This window comes from Paralichthys olivaceus, chromosome 11 (assembly GCF_024713975.1).
Source record: "Paralichthys olivaceus isolate ysfri-2021 chromosome 11, ASM2471397v2, whole genome shotgun sequence".
NCBI classification, from domain to species: Eukaryota; Metazoa; Chordata; class Actinopteri; order Pleuronectiformes; family Paralichthyidae; genus Paralichthys; species Paralichthys olivaceus.
This window is the reverse complement of record NC_091103.1, coordinates 24,627,767-24,649,653: the sequence shown is the minus strand read 5'-3', so window position 1 is coordinate 24,649,653 and position 21,887 is coordinate 24,627,767. Positions and strand designations below refer to the sequence as shown.

Below are 21,887 nucleotides of genomic sequence, written 5' to 3'. Positions count from 1 at the left end.
CCGCGCAAGATACATATAGAATCTGTCATTCACGCCCCAACCTGCTGACAACCGGCCAATGGGGACCCAGCCATGCCATCCTACCCCTTCCATTGGTCCAAACGGCCATGTGCCCACCTGTAACACGTTCAATGATGTGGGAAACCACAGTGCTTCAGCAACAATGACACTTAACAGCTGAATACAACACAATCACAGATAACAGTGACAGAGTATATCACTGTTAATGTGTTGTAAATGCATTTTTTTCATTGTTAACTAAATATTGTTGTTTTGTTGAATAATTTGAATGATGATGTTCAATCATCATTAATATACTTATATATATATGATGATTGAGTTTATCTGATTGGTTTTGATGTGTGGAAGGGAATGATTTGCATTTGATTTATCTAAGGTGAAATATGAACAAGAATGCATTGTCAAATTCAGATCTGAAATATTTTATTTAAATAAATGTTCAAAAAATAACTGAAACACCATGTTTGACTCATCTATATTTTATATTCATGCAGGCTTCCTGTGTGACCAGTAATACCTACAAACTGCTCCTGATCAAGTCATGTTAATTTTATAATAGTGGCACACTCTGGCCCAGGCTATCTGTTGCAAATCAGCTGTTCAAAGAGACAGTTTACAAAAGAAACTACTGACTTGCCAAGTGAGAGAATAGGTGTCAATAGTTCACTCAAAATGCATAGTTGTCTCTCACTAGTCTGTGGGCCAGTATTGGTTTAGTAATTTCATAATCCTTCCTCCCTGAGATCAAGCAGCAGAAATTATGTGACAATGAGCAAATACTTCTGATGGATTTTTGGGTAAACTAAATAGAGTAGTCTTACACGTCACTGTTTCTAAAACAGGGCATTTTTCTGGGCTGCGTTTAAAAAGGGCAAACATTGAGAGTATACCCACTTCTCCAGGGACCACTACACCACTGCCTGTCACCCAGCCCCAGTCATGTCTTTCTCAAAACCTGCCGTGAAGAGAAAGGTTGGCGACGAGCACAGACAATTTCAGGAAAAGTGGGAGAAGGAATATTTTTTTGTTGAGCACAGGGGCACCCCGACGTGTCTTATATGCACAGAGAAAGTTACGGTGCACAAGGAGTACAACATCAGATGTCATTACTCAATGAGACATGCTGAGGAGTATGCCAAATACCAGAGATGAGAGAGAGAACCGGGTCGCCAGTCTTAAAACATGTCTACTGAGGCGACAAGATTTTTTGTGGAGTACTTGATGCGGCCCAGTCTCACTGAGACTCTACCTCCAGCGGCCCCCAGGTAAATTGAGTTTGAGACCCCTGATTTAGATCATTACACAAGAGTGAAAATATCCCTGGGTATATTTTATATTCAATTCCTGCCAATAGATCCCTTTCACCTAAATCTTACACACTCAACCTTTAAGAGTTTGATCAGTGAAATAAATCCACTGTTGCAGCTCCATCAGTTATTCTGAGATGTGAACAGAACACGTCTCACCTCATCTTTAGCATGAAACAAAAACTCGCTGCCATCCTTCGTTCTGCAATAAAAGGAGAGTTTCAGAAAGAAAGCCGCTACCTGTATCAACACAGGCCAAGTGAACAGCCCATTCCAAACTGACAGGTTTAGAACAGATACTGCTCGAGTTGACTTTGTTTTATTAACAGTGATAAATTAGTGAGTATATGAAACAGTTCCTCACTTGAGCGTGAAGACGTTCTTCTTCTTCTTGTATCCGTTGGTGACGTCGCAGTGGCAGTGGGAGAGGTTGAGCATCGGCTCGTTGTTGTAGGCCGTAGCGGTATTCTTGGCATCCTTATAGAAACCCATGCCCCCTTTGTTCAGCACGCAGTACAGGTTGACCCATGACCTGCTGTGGTGTGGAGAAGCCGGTAGGGAGAGTGGAGGAGGAGGAGGAGAAAGAGGGAGGAGGGGAGGAGCACGGGGAAGGTGGTGGTTGGGGGGAAGATGCGAGGAGTCAGGCGGAGCTGCAGAGTTGCTCTTGTTAAGCTAACACCTCACTCACCTGACCAGAGCAGACAGGTAGGTAGGCAAGAAGGACCAGCGCCAAGAAGGAAGGAGGTAACACACTGCTGAACAGACACAGACCGACGCACAAACAGACGTACAGAGGGGGGGGGGCAGGCGGGGACGGAGGCTAGTTAGTGTGTGGGGCTCATATATGACTTACCTTGGAGGAGACGAGAGGAGCCACCAGCAGCACAGAGGGGGAGAGGAGAAATGAGATAGAGGAGTTTGGTTAAATGAAATTTTGGCATCAACACAAATTAGTCTGAAAACATTTTAATAGTTATTTTCCTTATGTGAGCATTATAACATGCACATAGCATTCCAGTTGATAGCTTACACCCAAATAAGGTATTATTCAGGGCAAGATGTTTGAGTGCAGCTTCATGTCGAGTTTTAAAATATCTCTGTGAACTAAGACTGGAGAAGACCAGTGGTGCATGTGATCTGCCTTTGTTGAATTTAACAGAAGGGGAAATCAGATCAGATAATAATAAGCTGGTTTTGATAGCCCCACAGATTCATCAGTGTCAGAAATGTTAAAATCCTACAAACAGGTTTTAAGCACCACATCATTTTAACAAACATAAAAAACAAGAATTTTAAGGGCAAATCTTCATCGGGAACTTGTTATTATAGTTTCAATTTTCTTTTACTACAAAGTCTCCTTTAGAATTTCTCACTATGAACTGACCAAATTTGGAAGCTTAAAACCATTGGAGTTGTTGAACACTAATAAAATAGTTTTATTTATTTAGTTTGTTAAAATTGTGTTCAGGATGTTACAGAAAACCTTGATGTTTCAGCTTTTCAGAAAAATCCAGAACAATCACAGCTCGAGGCTAAAAGTGATGTGAAACTTCAATGTAAAGCTACTGTCAAATGATGGATTTTTTATGAAACGATTTGAATTCACTCACTTCATCGCTTTGATATAAAGACTCAGCACCACTCACACTCTATTTTGATATAGAAAACTTGGTTATCCTGAATAACACCAGAATAATAATGTGCACATAAACAGAGCAAACAAGAGCGAGGAGCCGTTCAGAGATTCATATCTGAGCAGGATTCAGCCACAATTATGCTTTACCTTAACATGTACATAGCAGGGCATGTACATTCGAGATATTCATCCACTGCCATGAGTGGACGCATGCGTTGGACTCATCCTGAGCTGGAGGGGGATGAGCTTTCTAGCGGTGTGTGGTCAGTCCAGCCACTACAGGGCAGTGCAGAGAGAGACTTCTGCCATCTGAGTCTCTTTCTGGAGGAAGCCGGCAGTCATCTGTGGAGGCCAGTGTGAGTGAGTGTGTGAGTGTGTGTGTGTGTGTGTGTGTGTGTGTGTGTGTGTGTGTGTGTGTGTGTGCGCCATCAGTACTTTCTCAACCTTCACTCCGACAGCGTTCGTCAGCCAGCCGCTCAGTCTGTGTGATAATCAGCCTATCACTGCTGCTGTGTGTTGAATCAGGAGGCATCATAAGCATCATGCATGATAGTTTTACATGCCGTGAGATTTCTGTGAGCTGCTCTTTGAGGTCATGTAACTGTTGTCTTCAAATACTGATGATCAGTGACGACATACATCAAATATTCTGAGGATGCAGCCTGATATGAGGATAACGTAACGTAATATAAAAGTGTACCCTGGTGCCATTTTCAATGCTCATGTTACTGAAAAACTACACAACTCCAAGTATAATAATGAGAAGAATATCCCTCGGAATAATGGGATTATTCTTCAATATAAATCATCAGCTGTAACCTACCAGGATCAACTAATGGTCACTTTTTAAATAAAAACAACTTCATAACTTTAACTGCTGAGAGATTTCAGAGGCAGTTAACACAAACCACAACATATAGTGATAGATTAGTCAGTACGAAATATACATTTTAAGGCAACACTGTGTAACTTTCACTAAGCAACAGCGCCCTCTGCAGCCACGTGTGGGGATGAATTCTTTTGGGCTCCATGTCTGAGCAATGAAGTGGTTTTCATGTAGAAAGAAAACAAGTCTATCAATGAGCTCTGACTGTGTTGACCCAGAAGAGCTGCTGATGTAACAAATCTACCAAACTCTATATTTTAAAAGTTTCCTGCTGAATATTGGAGATGAACTCTGGTTTCTAATAACTTCTGAGTCTTTTTAACTGATCTACAGTTCGAGATCGTGATGCATAGAACAGATATTCAGGGTGAGGAGTGGGAATGAAAGAGCATACCTCCTCCAAGGCTAACACCATATCCCACCATGCTTAAGGAAGTGAAAAGAAATTCTTCCACTTGTTCATCCTGATCCATTTAAAAAGCTCTCAACCACATTTCATGTAAATCAGTTAACTATCTTTCGCATGATCCTGCTGATCAATAAATAATCAGAAACAGAAAGAATTTATTGATCCCAGGGAGAAATTGTGTAAATAAATATCCAAATGTCAAATAATCTAAACGTGTAAACCTGAACCACATCTCTATCATGTTGACACATACACTGAGGCAACTAATGAGGCATTGTGTGTGTTAGCAGGGAGTGTGTGAGCTTGGCATGCTAAGATCATGCTGCTGTTGGAATCTGGAAAAGGAGAGAGGGGAGGGAGGGAGGTTGGCTGTGGTGTCATAAGTAACAGAGCAACAGATACGACCTGTGCAGCCAACAACTTGGGTCAAACAGTATCTGATAATACTGATTGAACTGATTTCAATCCTTTAAAACTGGGGAGTTAAGACTTTTAACTTTTATTTGAATTGCTTTGAATTAATTTTAGTTAATTTTAGTAATTTAATTTTAGGTTTTTCATGTTTAGGTAAGAAACTACCAAATGAAACTGTTATAATGGAAGCATTATTGTCAAGTGAAAATAATTTGACCAAGCACATGTCTGATACTCATGACACTCAGCATCCATCCTCCTCCTCTATGACCCTTCCATCTTCTCCGTGTGTCAGGATTTTCATTATGACCCTGAACACCCACCTGTTGGTGCTCTTCTTTAGACTCTCAATGTCCAGCTTGCGGAAAAGGAAGCCCTCTTGGTGTGCAGTGTGTGTTGGAGGCTGGGGAACTGCCGGGCTGCTCTGAGCCGGAGCGGACCTGGACCGCCGGGTCGTCGCCTCTCCTGCCTCTTTGGGTCGTGGTCGCCGCCGTGGTTTGGGTCTGTCCCGAGCTCGGGGTCGGTCGGGACGGGAAGATTTCTCTGGTAACCCGTTAGGGAGGCGGGGAACCTCACCACGGGCCTGAAGGCAGAGAGGGTTGACAAGAGTCTGTAGGAATTTGATTCGCAGGGAACATCCATGGGGTAAAGAGCTACATTTTCTATGATGAGAGCTTTTTAACTTCAATTTGAACAAAACTAGAGTAAACTTGACCATGGATTGAAGATGAGACTGACTAAAAAATATAGTGGTGGTATGATAAGTTTGTTTTGTTTTCAATTTTTGTGTCAAAAAACCTACAACTTGAGTATTCGCAAACACTATTTGAATGAAATGCTCATAAAATAAAAACCAGACCTGTGCTGCTTCTCTTTCTTGCAGCTGCTCTACAATTTCTGCCATTGTGGATCTCTTCTCTTCTCTCCCTCTAAATAAAATGAAAATTACAAAATCACACTGCAATTCAGCTGTAGAAAAAAAAATATTCAGTTACAATTGTTTCTGCATGTTTCTTTTCTACTTTAATAACACTTAACCCCTGACAATTACACACAAAGTCTCACCCTCCTGCTGAGCGTCTATCTGAGTGCTCCTTCCCTGTGTCATGCTCACTGGATTCCTGTCTCTCCAGCCGGTTTCGGTCCCTCTCTCTCCGCCGGCCCTCGTGGCCCTCGTGTCCCCCGTGGCCCCCATGGCTCCCGTGGCCCTCATGCTCACTGGACGTTTGTCTCTCTAATGTCCGCCTCTCCCGCCTCTCTGCCTGTTCCCTCCACACCTCCTGAGGCAGCTCGTCCCTGCGCGCTTGGATCAGCTGCTCGCTGGACAGCTGCCGTTCTATCTTGTGGTCTCTGTGGGAGGTGTGTGTCTGGACCTGGGGCTCAGCGTGGCCCAACGGGTCACTCCTGGACCCCCGGGGGCCTCTGGTGGGCTCGCTATGAAGGCGCTCCCGACCCGGCTCCTGGAGTACCACCTCAGCCATCACTGCCATCTCTACTTTCTCTGTACCTATCTCTCCCATCATCATCTCTCTCTCCCTCCCCCTCTCCCTCACCTTCTCCAGCCGGCTTGCGACGAGCAGAGGTGTCACTACGTCATCCATGTGTTTGATTTTGGGCTGCCTCAGATACGGAGACGATCTCACCTCCAGTTCCTTTGTTGCCTGCACTGGCTGGAGGTGAGTCATCGCTTTTGTTGCATGGTCTCTTGCCGTACTGATGCTTTCTCGCGCCTGGTTGGCTGAGACTAGCATGGCCGCTGTGGCAATAGATGCAATTGAGGAAGGTGCGGGTTGGCCTAGTCCTGCAGCCACACCCACCACACCACCATGCCGTGCCTCCAGGGTGTGACGGTAGTTGGAGCCATTCATCACAGGGGTGTAGTTGGCGACTGTCGACCCCAGCCGTCGAACCGCAGAGGAAGGAGAGGGTGTAGGAGTTGCAGGTGAGGGTGAGGGAGGTGAGCTGGCTTCGTTCTGTTCATAGATGGTCTGTCTCATTACGGGGGAGATCGGTATGCGGGGGAGGGTGGATGGACTCGGGGAGGCATCTTGGGGGTCCAGGAAGACTTTACGACCAAGCAGAGGAGTTGGGGGGAGTTTACTTTGCTCTGCTTTCAACTTCTCTACCTGCAGGAAGAAAACAGAATAATTTTAGAATCAAACAGGACCTTGACATGAGTGGATGATATTGAATATCATAAAGATAATGATAGTAATGATGATGGTGGTGACGATAATATCACCGTGGTGATTCGTCGCAGTGAGCTGAACCGCTCCTCCCAGGTGGCAGCAGCTTTGCGGAAGGCTTCATGTCGACGAATCAGTTGCTCCACTTCATCTACACTGGCGCCCAGCTCGCAGCTGGTAATGAACGGCTCCTGAGCGGTCAGCCACGCCTCTGCCACCACCGCCTCCTGGGCGAACTGATGAACCTCGAGCACTGAAGGGAGGAGAAACAGAAATTCAAAAACTTCTCTTCTCTTCTCTATTCTTTCATTTCACAGTCTCCTGTAGTACATCTGTGTGTGTTTATGTAAGATGTAAGGTATGTGTGCACTCACATTGCTGTAGGACTTCCCAGTGCTTGTCCCACTTCTCAGACAGCTCATGTTGCTTAGCAACCACCTTGTCCAGCTTCTCCTTAATCTAACAATTGAAATTACAAAAGTCGCAGGAATCAGTCTCAAAGTTACTGTTAACCGTGCAATAACCATGTAGAATATCATAGAGAGAATAACCATGTAGAATACCAGATGGAAAACCAGATTTGATGATTTATTCCATCAATTTATTCCACTTTTTGGTCAAAGTCAAGGCTTCATAAAGGATCTGATTCATTGGTTTTCATCTGTGATGCTTGAATGAGAAATACTTTAAAAGGCCAGTATCTTTAAAGCCCACATGATGCTGGATACTTGTTTACATCAGGACATTTGTAAATAAATAGCTTTGTAAAAAACAAAAAGCAGTTAAATGTGTATTATTTTCCCTCAAGTTTATAATCTTCATCATGTCTCCTCATCTCACCTCTTCAGCTGCAGGGTTTCGAACAGCCAGCAGGGTCTTTCCCATTTCAATACACTTGAGTACGCACCGACTGCGAGCCTCGACTTCGCTCTTCAGACTCTGGTGATAATTCATCAGCACCTCCACTGAGGACACATCTCTGCACAAACCACAAACACATTGAGACACACACCAATACAATGCTTGTAGTGGAGGCCTGGCTGATGCATGATTTTAACATGAACCACACTGAATTCTTAATCCAACCTAAGAGTCAGAATTCCTTCTCCACAATCAGTAACTTCATTCATTAATAATACAGCGGTTATTTCCAGCTCAGTTTAAGAGAGATAACAACCACAAATGAAGATGATGAAAGTAGAATGTCTTTCTAAACCTTATAGATTAATGTCTGAAATCAGTACACACTTCTATCGCTTTGATTTAACCCTGAGGTTGACACAGATCCTGTGTTGATAGTACCTGGGCTTCTCTCCTGTCCCTATCTGACAGATGATCGAGTCCATCCACATGATCTGGTCTCGGACCATGCCGAAGAACCTCAGCTTATCTGTCTCAGTGGTGATTTGCACTCGACACTCTTCACAGGACGTCAGCAGCTCCTTCCAGAACTGCATCACTTCGTGCTCACGGCACGCAATGGCTTCAGCCTTCTCGCCGGCGTACACCGTCCTCAGCTGGGCCGCACTCTCCTGCAGCTGACGCACCTGGAAGTTTGGAGAGCAGAGTTTAGTAAGAAGCTAGGCTGAACAAGGAAGAATCAGATCTTTAAAGAAAAGGAAAGACAAAGAGTTTCTTTTCCAAATGACGCAGAAAACACAGCTGCTATGACAGCTGTGTTTTCTTCAGTGGAGGCCAAACAGTCGGCGCAGCTGTGATTCTGCATCTTTCTTCAGTAAAATGCACTTTTCTCCAGGTGCATGACAGAGACTAAACAAAGCAAAATTAAATGCGGAGTAGGAGCGTAGTTTTGCAATGACGATTCAGGCTCACAAATAACCAGAAATCTTTACCACTGGTCTATTTTCTATTGAACTTTTATCAGATTGAATTTGCTACCACAGCTTCAACACTAAACCTATGTGCATAAAATACATCCAAACAGAAAACAACTCCAACATAACAGGCCAATAATATAGAGTGGCTTTTGGAGTGCATGAAAAGACATGAAAATATTGCATTATTGCAATTGTACTGATTCAAAATCATCACCTCCACCTGATTTGAATTTAATTAATGGTGTTTGCTTAACAAACATCTGCTGTGAATGTGGAAAAAAGCTAAATTAGCTTAAAAAAAAACGTCTTTGACCTAATACATAGTAATCATCTTAAAGGAAGTCTCTTCCCTGCATGAGTCCTAAGGCCTCTGAATATCGCAGCGAGTGAATTTAAACGCTCTTTTGCATGTTGCTGTACCTGCGTGACCAGCAGCTGTATGTCCTGTTCAAAGCTGTGCAGGAGTCTCTGCAGGGTGCTAGTGTTGGCAGTGCTGCCCTGCCGAGCCCGAACTTCTGGCAGTCTTCGATGTTTGTCCTCAATCTGAGCCAAAACCTGAAAAAACACACAAAGCAGTGCAGAGGAGTTCAGTATATATAATTATCTTTGAAGCTAAATGTCATTTTCAGATTTAAACTCAAATGTGGTTTTGAAGAAGGTTCATAGAATCTAAACCACAAAAATTAGCTAGCTTATACATTTCTTTTCTTGATTTTATCGCGTGGTATGATCATCATAAAAACTAGACAGAAAAAAAGTAAATGCTTCTAACATCCAAAACAGCCTGTGCTGCTAAGTGATGCGCTTAGCAAAAAAATGTTGCTATTTGCCCATGTACAACTGCTGCTATATATACTACCTGATATTGTGTGTTTCTGTTTGCTTGTTTGTTTGTTTGTTTGTCCTCTCTTTGGAGTTAAATCTTGTGCTACTGCTGTAACATGTGAATTTCCCCACTGAGGGACAATAAAGGAAATCTAATCTAATCTAGTTTGATGCATAATCTGCAGATTTTAAAAATTATTTCCCTTTTTCAGACTTTTCAAATTGTTTTAAACCAATTGGAATCAAACAATTCAACTGCATCATGTTTTCGTGTCTTGTATTTCACTGCATCACATCACGTCAGCTCTGTTACCTCTCTACAGTCGGAGAAGAATTTGTGCAGCTGATGTGAGGCGGCAAGCATCTGTGCCCGGGTCTCGATGAGCTCCAGCAGGTCGGCCCAGGCCTCGTTCACACCGTCCTTCCACTCTGCGATGGTAGCGGCCTCTGAGTGGCCGTAGTCAATGAGCTCGTCCACCATCTGGTTGACGGCCGTCACTCGCTCCTGCCCCACGCTGCCTGTCTCTGAAGCAAACTCTGTGAACTTCTCCTGCAGGACCTGGAGTTGTGGATAGGAGGTTAAGAAAGGAAAAACAAACATCTAGAAATATTGGGTTAGTGTTAAATAATAATTAACAGTTGTGACTTCACTTCAAATCAAATGAGACTAGTGTTTTTTATTTCCAATATGTTCTTTGAATTAATTATTCATCCACATCCATCATCTGTCAACACACTTACTGTCACATGCTCGTAGTCTTGACCCAGTTCAGGCGAGCTGGCAACCACCTCTCTCTGAGCGATCCACTGCTCCAGCTCATCCACCTCTCTATTTAGCTGGTACAGCCAGTACTGCTGCTCTAGGCGGCTCTTCCTCTCCTCCACCAGGTCCTTCAGAGACACGTACAGACGGTCAATCTGCGACTGGCGCTTGCTGATCTGCTCGCTGTCAAAAGAAGCAGAGAAACTGTGTCAGGTCACGCACAGTGTATCGGCAGCAGGAAACCGTGTATTAGAAATACATTTTCTTGGCCGGTAACAATTTTTTTTAAAGTCTTCGATTTTTTTTCTAAAATCCATAATTGACAGAATCTACAAAAATGTTCTAACTTTTCTTTAATTATTCTCAGATCTTTACTTTATACTGATTATAAACCACACACCAGATCAATAAACAAACATTTGGCTCAGGTGGGATGGTTATGATTCAGATGAGTTTTTGATTTGTATTGAATTTTGATAGTACTCCAGCATTTTCTCTAGGGCTGTGTGTGTGTTTTCTACATGCTCACCAGTCTGGATGCCCCATCTCCAGCAGCTGCCGACACTGCTGCGACAGAAGGCCGATGGTCTCAGCATAGTCCTCGATGGTCTGTTCCAGGATCAAGTGTTTCTTCAGCAGCTGCAGGGTGCTGGGCTCATCCTGATGGGAGGACGAAATGACATGTAAGTTTTACTTTATACACAACAGTTTATAGATTTAATAAATGTTCTATCCCTCTATCTTCTATCCATTTAATTAGATGTTGTTTACTGAAAAGACAAGAATATTTCAATCACACGCTCACCTTCCCCTTCTCCTCGTTCATCATGTGCAGCTCTTGCTCGCTCAGCCAGGCCTCCACTTCCGCCGTGTCGAAGTAGTACTGCTGGGCCTGGTACATGGCGTCCAGGACCAGTTGCCTCCTCTCGGTCTCTGTCCAGAGCAGAGCCCACAGCTGGGCCAGCTGGCCGTGGCCAGCCCTGACGCAGTCTGCCTCGGGGCTGCGTATTGAGGCGATGATTCCCGCCCTCTCCAGAACGTCATCAATCCTGCTCATGTGGCCCTGCAGCTCCCTCTGAAGTGTCTGGAGGAGAAGAGGCAAGTAAGTTCAGGAACGTTTGAAAGTTTTCTGTGTTGTTGAAAATAGATGACGAGATGTTGCATAACAGGAGAAAGGTCAGTGCATCATAAGCTACACGAGAGGGAGTAAGTGAGAAATGGAAAGATTGAATTAGGGTGTTGATGACATATCAACAGGGGGAGTCAGATTTAAATTTAAACATTAGTTGCCTCTGCCAAGGAGGTTAGATCAGGCATATTCATGGTACTAAAATCTATTTGTGTGCAGGTTGGTGCAGCTTGATTGAAGAGCCATTCTCATTAAAGGCTGTGGTCAGAATCACCAACTTTCTGACTTCCTCACCTGATTCTTCTTCATTAGCTGCTGGACTTCCTGCAACGAAGAACCATGCTCCTGAGACATGGCCATAGGGAGGCGCTCCTGGATCCACAACTACAACCACAACACATTGTAAGTATTAGTAGTAAGTAGGTAGTAAGTATTTGCAAACTATAATTTTGTAAATGTATTTAAAAGCACTGTTACATAAATACAATTATGTGTGTCTGAGGTCAAAAAAAGAAATTTAAATGAACTTGTCAAGCTCATAAGCTGATATGAAAACAAAATGTAATTTTAGAAAGAACTGAAAATTCAATATTTAAATAACCTGCCTAATCTCATTGATACCTGTTAACAAAACAGTGTGTGTTTCAATAACAGGTTGTATTGTTGGGTTAGAGCAAAACATTTAAGATTTTAATTTTCCTAATGTATCTGTGTAGTCTGCATAGAAATCCATTAACAGTTCAGGTCATAAGATAATTTTATTTAATATTATAAATTACAATGTGCAACATTATGTCTGCGTGTACGTGTCTCTGACAACCAGCAAACTCACAATCTCGTCCTCCAGGTCTCGTCCAACTTGGTGGACTTCCTTAGACGCCAACAGGATGCGCCGTCTCTCCTTCAACGGCTCGATGAGACGCACCATCCTGGCCTCCACGACGGCCTGACGCTCTGCTACCGTCCCCTTGATCTGCGTCTGCTGTGGTATGGAGGCTGCCTGCACCTGGAGCTGCCCCACCTCCTGATACCACTCCTCCATCTGGGTCTCCATGGTCTAGGGGGCGAAGAGGAGAAGTAGGCATAGAGCCGAAGTTATGAAAACAGAGCGAGGAAAATTGGATGTGTTGATTAAAAGTGAGAGATGGAGGTAAGTGAAAAGGGAGAGAGAATAAATTGGATGTCGTCATAGGGGAGAAGATAAAGATGGGATGAGTGGGATGTAAAGATTGTGACAGAAATTCTTTCTTGCATTAGATTCAAGAATTATCAGGTTTTTAAGCAGAACAATATTGTCAAAAACTAAATAAAAAACTGCAAGTAAATCTTTTAAGTAAAAATTACAGACAGATAACAAGAAAAATGATAGCTTCAATAATCCTTGTATTGATATGATCTTTCTATTATTATTATTATTAGATTATCCTAATTTATATTGCAAAAAAGGCAAAGATGAGACTAAAAACAATCCAAAGCAGCAAAAGAAGAGTTGACAGACATGAAGTGTTGTGAAGATTACTGTACCCCTTGTCAGGATGGATGCTGGGAAGTGGAGTTAAGATGAAGTGGGAAAGCAGAGCTAATGGCGGCTTGTTAAAGAAGCTGTGAGTGGCATGCTGTGGGAGAGGAGAGTGAGAGATGTCTGGTGAAGTGCTGAGTTCATGAATGGATGAAGCTGTGTGTCGGCCAACATCACACCTGCCTGCTTCTCTGATGCGTTAAAAAAATGTTCTCCTCCAAACCATCACTGGTGGAGTTGCATCCCAACATCACAAGTATACAGACAAGAGAATATTTTTACAGCCATTAAGGACATTAAGAATAGATATTCACCTCAGTCCATATAGACAGTAAATAAAAACGGACGTAGACTCCAGGTCTGGAGAGTAAAGCCAATGGCCAAGTGCCTGAAACCTGTATTCTTTCAAATGACCAGCTGAGGACTACATCAGTTTTAAAAGAAGTTTGTCTAAGTCCGTGAGAAAATGACTCTACTTCTCACTTGATTTACAACGTCAGTAAACACCAAAAGAGTTTATGTCTCAAAATCTAGTGTCAAGTCTTTTACAATACAGCATGGTCTTTATTTTGTAAATGATGGTCCATTTAGAGTCAAGTAGACCATAGAGCACCATTTGCATTGAGGCATGTGTGATTGACAGCTAGTATCATCCAATACGTGGAGGTGGAAGGCGTCCAGTGTCCTTGGCTCCTCCCCCGCTCCTCCAAATGTGATTACTTCCGGTTTCAAGAATTTGTTATTGTTTTAGCGATGTCTACTGGTTTTATTTACTGTATTTGTGAGCATGATTACATAAAAAGTACTGAAACACTAAATTGATCAGACTTAATTAATGGATCCAGGATTCATTTGCTTTCCTTTACAGTGCAAGATGAACCAGTTCTCTAAGGAATTTTAATTGTAATGTGCAACATCAATTAGCTAAACACAGGACTTATAGAGGTAAATGTTGAAATCAGCATCCGTTGATCTAAACTAATTCTGCAAGATCCTGGCAGCTGTATTTAAAAATATACTGATCATTATATCTCACAATCATCGGTATGACTGATGTTGGCACGAAGGCTGATAGTGTCTCTAAAATCCATCAATGCAAATTAAATATTAATGTTGGCTTTAAAATAAAAAAAGCCTGACTTCGCTGAAATGAGATGAAAAGCTCAACGGAAAATGTTGCAGGCACAGGGTGAGAAAAGCTGTGAGTCATTTTCAAACATAATGTGGTGTTTAAATGTTAATGAGATGATGTCACCACTGTGAGGTGATAATAATGCAAACAGTGAGTCTTTCTGAGAAAGTTCAACAAGTACAATAAGAAGTGACAGCACCACAATGAAGTTTTTGTCCAATATTGCAAAAAAAAATTTTTTTTTAAATCTTCATACCTGCAGTTTCTTCAGCTGCTTGTTGACAGTGGTGAGGTCCTGTCCCTGGTCCACGTAGGCCAGTTGACCCTCCAGCTGGCCCAGCCTCTGGTCCAGGCTTTCATAGCTCTGCACCAGCAGGTCGGCCTTGTTGGCCTCAAAGAGCTGGCGGGCTTTGGCGTGGGTGGTGCTCTCAAGATCCTGCCAGCACTCCCTGATCTCCTCCAGTTTCTTCCGGACCACAGGACTGAGCTCCGGCTTCTCCTGGATCAGCTGCTGGCCCTCCTGGATGGACAGGAAGTGGATTCATTAATGAGAAAAATGTACACTTTTAAACTGGTCATTAAATCTGATACACTGAGATGTAGACCTGCAGTGATCAGTAATTTACAACCTGTTTGGTTTCAGCTTCTCCATAAGAAAAATGTTCTCCAGCACTTCCCGCTGTGACAAGCATTTTCCACAAATTTTCAGTCATTTAATTGATCAAATAATGTAAAAATGAATTTAGAAAATAATTAGGAGACTAATCAATAATGACATGGACTTAATCATCAACATAATTATGACCAGTCGAGGTCAACAAAGAAGCATAAATCCAACATCTTTCATCACATCCACAGATATTCACTGGATCTTAAGTCTGAATAATTATGTGTAGACACTGTGGAAATGGGTTAGGAGGCATGTGTGTGTGTATGTGTGTGTGTGTGTGTGGAGAGATTAAACCTCACTGCGTTAAAATGCCTCATAAATTACCTCACACTCCCCTCCCCCTTTCTCGTTCTGTGTGTGCTCTTTTTCATATTTCTGCCTTTGTACCTCACCCTGTTCTGAACCCCCTTAACCCCCCCCCCCCCCCCCCCCCCCACACACACACACACCACACACACCTTCTGTTTTTTTCTTCTCAGCCTCCCCCACAGTGAAATCCCTCCCCAATTGTATGTGTATTGTATGTGCGAGAGAGAGAGAAAAAGAGAAAGAGAGCTGGAAAAAAGGAAGAAACAGAAAGATATAAATAATATAAATAAAAAAAGGAAGACAGAAAACTATACAAACAATTGTGACATATTTTAACTCTGTCTCAAACTGAACACTAATCAATGTTGCAGTCTAGTAACTTTCATAAAAATGAGTTGTTTTGAGCAGCACTTTAATTTTGATGTGTTCAATGTGTAGCAATAAAAACTATACAAATTTAAAATTCAACATTGAGATGGATGAAGTGAAGCGTCTACAGCCACGTTAGCCAGGGGTGCATGCTGTTCTCTAACTGGTGACTTGTTCTGACATATTTCTCTTCTCAATGTTTCCTTCATGTGCTGCTTGTTGGTGACAGTTTAAGTCTCTGTCAGGATGCCAAACACTTCACTGGGTTAAGTACCTATGAGCAGTGACTCATCTGCAGAGGACAGCATCCCCTCTGACTGACGCGGGATCTGATCAAATTTACAGAGAGAGCTGCCCGATGACTGGAAACTGGACGACACTGAGGCCATCACAGGGTTCCCGGTCACCCTCCCCCTCACCGGCTGTGTAACCACGGTTCAGGAAATCTCCGTTTGTGCTACATTACTTATAACAGCCTTATGTGACAGTACAAAGTCAAGTATTACAAGAAACATCACAGGTTTGAGGTCTGAAAAAGACCCAGAACCAACTTATTGGGTTTATAAGTGATATATTTTATTTGCCTATAGTATTTTCTATTCTCAATTTCTATTAAATTTTTTTTCTTATTTTTTTTTTTTTACATTTTCTATATTTATAATTGCACAAACACACAGCAGCAAACTCCATGTATGTGTTAACCTACTTGGGAATTAAACCCGATTCTGAAAATGTAACTGGATTAACATGAATATTTAGTCATCCATCCATCCAGTAGCTCTTCTTCCTATCCTTAGAGGGTCGCAGGGGGGGAGGAGCCGGAGCAGCGAGAGATGGACAGATCTCCAGTTTGTATCACAATATCACAAATAAGTCAGTTATTAAAAATTATGTAATTCATCACAAAATGCTATTTCATTTACAATAAATTGTCCGAATTTTTTTCACCTACATTTCAAAACACGTGGCGATTTAACTTTCTAATTTTTGACTCACACAATATCAAATATTTTTCTTCAGATGCTGTGTATGTCGTATAGTACTGTAAATAGTACTGTATACAAAGAGGCAATAATCTCTTATTGAAAATATTGCATTGGATTTACTTACACCATATTTTTTTTATAATAATTATATACACAATATTTTACAAGTGCTGTAAATGTCTAAATGTATTGTAAAATATAACATATTTTAATGTGAACATATCTGCTGAATAAATGACTCTGTCAAATGTTGTATTTAAAGGTTCAGTGTGTAAGATTCAGGTGAAAGGGAACTATTGGTAGAAATTTAATGCACTAATTCGTCTAAATTGTATGAATTGTAGTTTCCTTTAGCCCAGAAAAGGCCCTTTATATTTAAATATTTTCTATTTACATAGAGCGGGTCCTCTCTACGGAGGCCGCCATGTTTTCTACATTAGTCCAGACTGGACAAACTAAACACCTTTTGAGTTTTTATGAAAACTGAAGCTACCACAGTTTCTTTTTCATTTTTGGAAGGAGAGGGTGAGGTGAGGGGTGTTCAGCTGCAACATGCAATTTCACAAAATTCTACACACTGTTCCTTTAAATGAGAGTAAAAATGTAAAATATAAACACAAGAGGCTCCGATTCCTGTGCCAGCAAGATTAACAAAAATAATGCAGTTTTTCCTTGGAGAACTGGAGATGACAGGAGTTCTAATGGTATGTGTACATCAGATGAATAAGCAGCTGTTCAACAGGCCACACTACACTTCACCACTCTCAGTCCTGTGATTTCCTGTGTAGGTGTGTTACGTCAGCTTTCACAGTGGTGTGGTGTTTCTCCGGCTGCTGAGGTGTGTCCTCCTCTGCAGTGAGTGGGTGGGTAGGTGGGCTGCGTGGGCTCGAGCAGCTTCTTCCACAGGCTCAGAGCTGCTACACTCACACAGAATCATTTATTCTACTGCTAATCCAAACAGGGAAGTCTGTGTCCTTCCTTGAAGGTTAAAGTGGCTCAGTGAAGATCAGTCTCTTACAAACTGACACTTGTTGTGCATCACTTTGCAAACTTCCTCACACCACACTTTCATTGTTTGACATTAAAAATGATGATGACAAGATGATTCAAATGCCAAAAGCACATATGACCCAACAAAATAAAGACCAAGCATGAGAGTAAGAACTCCTGACAGGACACTGATGCTAACAGTAAAAGATGGAGCCTCCTCATTCTGCTGTCTGTGTATCACAGCAGACATCTGCTCCTGAGCGTCACTGTTGACACTCGGCTGGTCAGTGTGTCTGTTATTCTCAGGCTTCTGCAGCTAATGTGTCAATATTTACTTTGCATGTGAAAAATCTGATCGTCCACGTGTACATCTCCACAAGGAGTGATGGGACAAAAAAGGGTCCAGCCAAGGCGTCCATGACATGTGTCTTGGTCGCCCCACTGCTACACAACACAACAGTGACATTTCTTTCACATCTTTGTGGAACAGGCTGAATGTTCTGTTGCCATTGTGCTGAAAATAAAACACATGTGAAGCGACTGTGTGTTTCACTATGAGACACATTCAGGTCAGAGTGAGCAGGTACAAAGGTGGAAAGATAAGAGATGAAGGCATGACACTAGATGATGACAGGTGTGATGTGAGGTCTCTGTGGTGTACAACCCGAAAATAATGACTACTGACTGTCCGGCTATGGTTTAGATTAGAAAACAAATCAACCAGACTCTCTCCTGCTCGTCTTCCCCATCATTTATGCTTTGACTGGCATAAATACTGTTTGAAGAGCATCGTCAAAGTATCTAAATAATACTGGAAATGATTGAAAGGAATAAAAATACAACAGCAGATTGGTTCACCACTTTAAAAGTGCCTCATTGATGTTCTCACAGTACACACACACACACACACACACACACACACACACACACACTTCTGTTCTGCAGAGGTAGTACAAATGAATGAAATTTAAAAGGTATGGAGTTGATGATGACGTTTCATCCCATGTTTTTATAATCAAATGACTAATTAAACAAACATATCAGGAACATCAACATTTGAACTAACATCAGAATGAGAAGAACCACCTAAAATGACACAAACCGTACTTTTGACTTTTTTTAGTTTGGTCCATGTTCCGTCCCCTGAAATAGGGGAAGCCAATTTTCAGGCCAAACTGAGGCCTTAACTCTAAACTAGATTTGTAGTTTCAACTTATTCAGAGTAAATGAAGTTAATTATTGAAGCAAAACAGGAAAGAATGGGACAGGAATCAAATGCCTGCAATCTGCTGCAATGGAAGCAAATCCCCTTTAACAGCCAGCACTTTGTATTTGGTCTAAATCACTGCAGAGTTACATTAGAGACATTTACAGAATTACTTTGTATGTTTGTACAACCAACACAACTCCAAGAGGTGACCAGACGACTGCCACATTGATGTGTAACTTTATTTAGAAATATATAGAAAAACCAGGGTTGGTTGAAAATGTTTGTTTCCTCTTCATAAATACAACAATATTAATCTTTGCTCTTCTTTGATTGTTTTTTTTTATCTGATCGTTCATTCCTTCATTCACAAGCTTTAAGTTTTGAAGTAGAGCTATGGTCAATGTATATATTCGGATTTGTTTGTGTGGCACTCTGGCCTGTTGAGGAATCCCAGGACATCTTGCAGCGACAGCAGTTATTGATTAAACATTACATTACACATTCAGAACACTGCAAACCTCAGCTTATTAGATTTAGCACTCTACACTACACCACCGAACAAGTTCGGGCTGAATTTCAATACTCCAAAGCAGCTCTCTTTTGCTATTTTGGAAATCTTACATCACTTCCTGTTGAATCTCAGCCCGCTTCCTGTCCCCTGGTTAGAGGGGAGAGAACTGACGAGGGAAAGAATGAGGAATGACCTTCACACATGAGCTGAGCTAAGAGGGGAGGGAAGACAGGGTGAAGAGAGAGGCGATTGGGCAGCTGTTGCCTGGTAACCACTGCAATCACAGGAAAGAGGAGACACGTTGTTCCAGCTGCTTCTTAACGTCACTGCAAACTGACTCAGTGCACAAGATGCATTATAATCCTCTGCTGGGGTGTCCGGCATCACAGGACTTATATCTGAGGGAAGACCACGTGTGAGCCTCTGTCTGCAGTTTGATGCCACTTCATTGTTCTTCATGTCATCGGAAACATCTCCTCCGGCCTCTGTCTGGGTTTTATGATCCAAAGCTATGTTTTTTAAAACTGGTTTGCATCACACAGAGAAACCTTTTTCTAATCTCAAACATGCACACAGTTCAAGATTTAAAACATAATGGTGCATCACATACTATAGAACGTTAGTGTGTCAGAGGAGCAATCATGGAGCAACTCACCACCTAGCATGACAACAGGTGGCAGCATTATAAGTAGTAGTAGTAGTAGTATGTTTGCAGTGAGAAATATCTGTCATCAGTAGCATGATAGGAAATTATAGCCCAACGGTTAGAATGGTTGCTGATGCTTGGCCAGACCATAAGCTGTGAAAGTACAGACACAACCATAATCATAATAATTCAGATTTTAAATCCCATTATCAGGCATATGTGGTATTAATCAGACAGGAATGAGTATTCAGGCAGTTCAGGAGACTGGATCTGTTAAACAAACCCAGACCAGATTCCTCCACCTGTATTTGGGACGTCTGAATCCATTCAGCCCAAACCTCCTGCAGTCTAAGCCCAGTTTTATAAAACTGATACTACTGATACTGCTGATGAGGACAGCAGAATCAAGAGGGCAGATGGACCTGGATGTATAGAGTGTCTTGTTTGGACAGTTACTCATTGTCCTCGAAAAATCTCATGCATATTCTTTCCATGCACTGTTCATTTGTCTGTACTGTAATACTGATACTCATGTAATCATGGACAGATAACACTTCCTCAAAAACAGGCCACGTGCTTCACATCTTCATGCCAGACAGCGGCTCTTACCTAATTACATAAATAGACTGAAGACTCTCAGAGGAAACAAACATGGAGACACAACCGCACCAGACAAAAGGACACCAGTCAGCAACGTTTAAAGATTCTGATCAGTATTTACATGATACAAAAATCCAAATCCTATAAATATTTTCTAGCAAAAAAACATATAAGTTGCTAAGCAACGACCAAGGAGCAGCCATGTGGGGTGAACGTGACTGTACGACTTCAGAAGCAAAACCTTGTATCAACAGCTATGAATCCTGGTGTGACTACAGACTGCCACTGAAGAGCATACACTTTGAAACACACACATACACATGGGATGTACTTCTGCACTTACAATTATAACCTTTCACTGCCAGACTCTAATCCCAAACCTATTTTATCATGAACCCTAAAACCAAATTGTAAAAGCTAGAAGAGCTCTGAAGAAATCACAATGTACTGAAAGTAAAGGACAGATGAGTATATGCAGAAGAAACTCATGTTTTCATTTTGTTAGTGTGCGCTGAGCCGTGTTTACATACGTGTTGAAGCACACGTTTCTTTGTAAACGTGAGTGTGAGTAAAAACATGCTTCTCTCGTCATTCTACACACCTTTGTTTCTTTGTTTTTCAGCAGCCTTATGCAAAAACTACCGCGTGTATTTCTACAAAACTCGGAGGAAGTTTGGGACATGGGCCAAAAAATAACTCCGTTTTAGAGTGATCCGGATAAATATCACTTTCTTTAATAGGACATTTCCACAGATTTCCCGGGGAATAATTCATGAATCTTTCTGAATGCCACAAACAAAACGAAATATGTGTTGAAATCAGACAGAGCGTATCCATCAAAAAAGGAACATACTTTGAGCAGTTTTGTTTGAGTAGTGTCAGTTTTGACAAGTGTTGAGTAGGTTGTTATGATTTTTTACAATCTGCCAAATAAATACAACAAAGAAATTCACTCAATGTTCTTCTAATACTTCAGCTTGTGGGCGTAAAAACTACAATGGACTCTTTTATACTTTAGAGCAGGAGCAGATTTGATATTTGAAGAGGTGCAACGATTCAGACGAACAAAGCCAGTTTCGATTTGGTGTCCACAGAAAGTATACCAATAATATATGTAAACAAATGCAAATGTAATTCTGTCAGTTCTTATACACTGAATTATCCTTTACTTTATTATTTTATTAATTTAAGTTCTCTTTATTTTGTTGTATTTGTGTTTGCTTTGTATTATAATTATTTCTGATGATAAACTGTAATATATAAATATAAATGTACATATTGTGTTTGAGGACATCATAGGAATCATCACACACACACAAACACACACATGCTTAAACTTTTCTGCCTTAAGATTGTTTTACAGACAGCATCATTTTAGAATGTCATAAAAACACTTTCTCACGAAAATTAGCCATTCAATTCATTGACTGGTTGTTTCGGCTCTGGCCTCAGAGATGTTGCGGGTTGTTTTAAAGTACAGTGTGTGTTCAGATAAAAACAAAACGCAGTGTTGTGCTTTGGCTCAGCCCAC

At 41.7% G+C, this 21,887-nt stretch overlaps 1 protein-coding gene across 7 annotated transcripts in view; it reads right to left on the bottom strand.

Annotated features, from left to right (window-relative positions):
• LOC109630351 (spectrin beta chain, non-erythrocytic 4) overlaps positions 1–21,887 on the bottom strand; it is a 60,896-nt gene that overhangs the window by 2,155 nt on the left and 36,854 nt on the right. The window contains exons 26-42 of one of the 7 annotated variants that reach the window (XM_069534266.1): positions 14,322–14,585; positions 12,247–12,471; positions 11,709–11,798; positions 11,091–11,369; positions 10,815–10,945; positions 10,264–10,468; positions 9,836–10,123; positions 9,118–9,252; positions 8,162–8,406; positions 7,700–7,838; positions 7,234–7,318; positions 6,916–7,112; positions 5,739–6,799; positions 5,533–5,602; positions 4,997–5,256; positions 1,693–1,863; positions 1,488–1,530 (exon numbers count right to left, since the gene is read on the bottom strand). In XM_069534266.1, coding sequence (XP_069390367.1) covers positions 1,488–1,530; positions 1,693–1,863; positions 4,997–5,256; positions 5,533–5,602; positions 5,739–6,799; positions 6,916–7,112; positions 7,234–7,318; positions 7,700–7,838; positions 8,162–8,406; positions 9,118–9,252; positions 9,836–10,123; positions 10,264–10,468; positions 10,815–10,945; positions 11,091–11,369; positions 11,709–11,798; positions 12,247–12,471; positions 14,322–14,585 — 3,888 coding nt within the window. Of the gene's footprint in view, positions 1–1,487; positions 1,531–1,692; positions 1,864–2,043; positions 2,182–3,173; positions 3,307–4,996; positions 5,257–5,532; positions 5,603–5,738; positions 6,800–6,915; positions 7,113–7,233; positions 7,319–7,699; positions 7,839–8,161; positions 8,407–9,117; positions 9,253–9,835; positions 10,124–10,263; positions 10,469–10,814; positions 10,946–11,090; positions 11,370–11,708; positions 11,799–12,246; positions 12,472–14,321; positions 14,586–21,887 lie in introns of those variants that run through there. The other 6 variants (XM_069534267.1, XM_069534268.1, XM_069534273.1 and 3 more) reach the window with 6 other exon arrangements.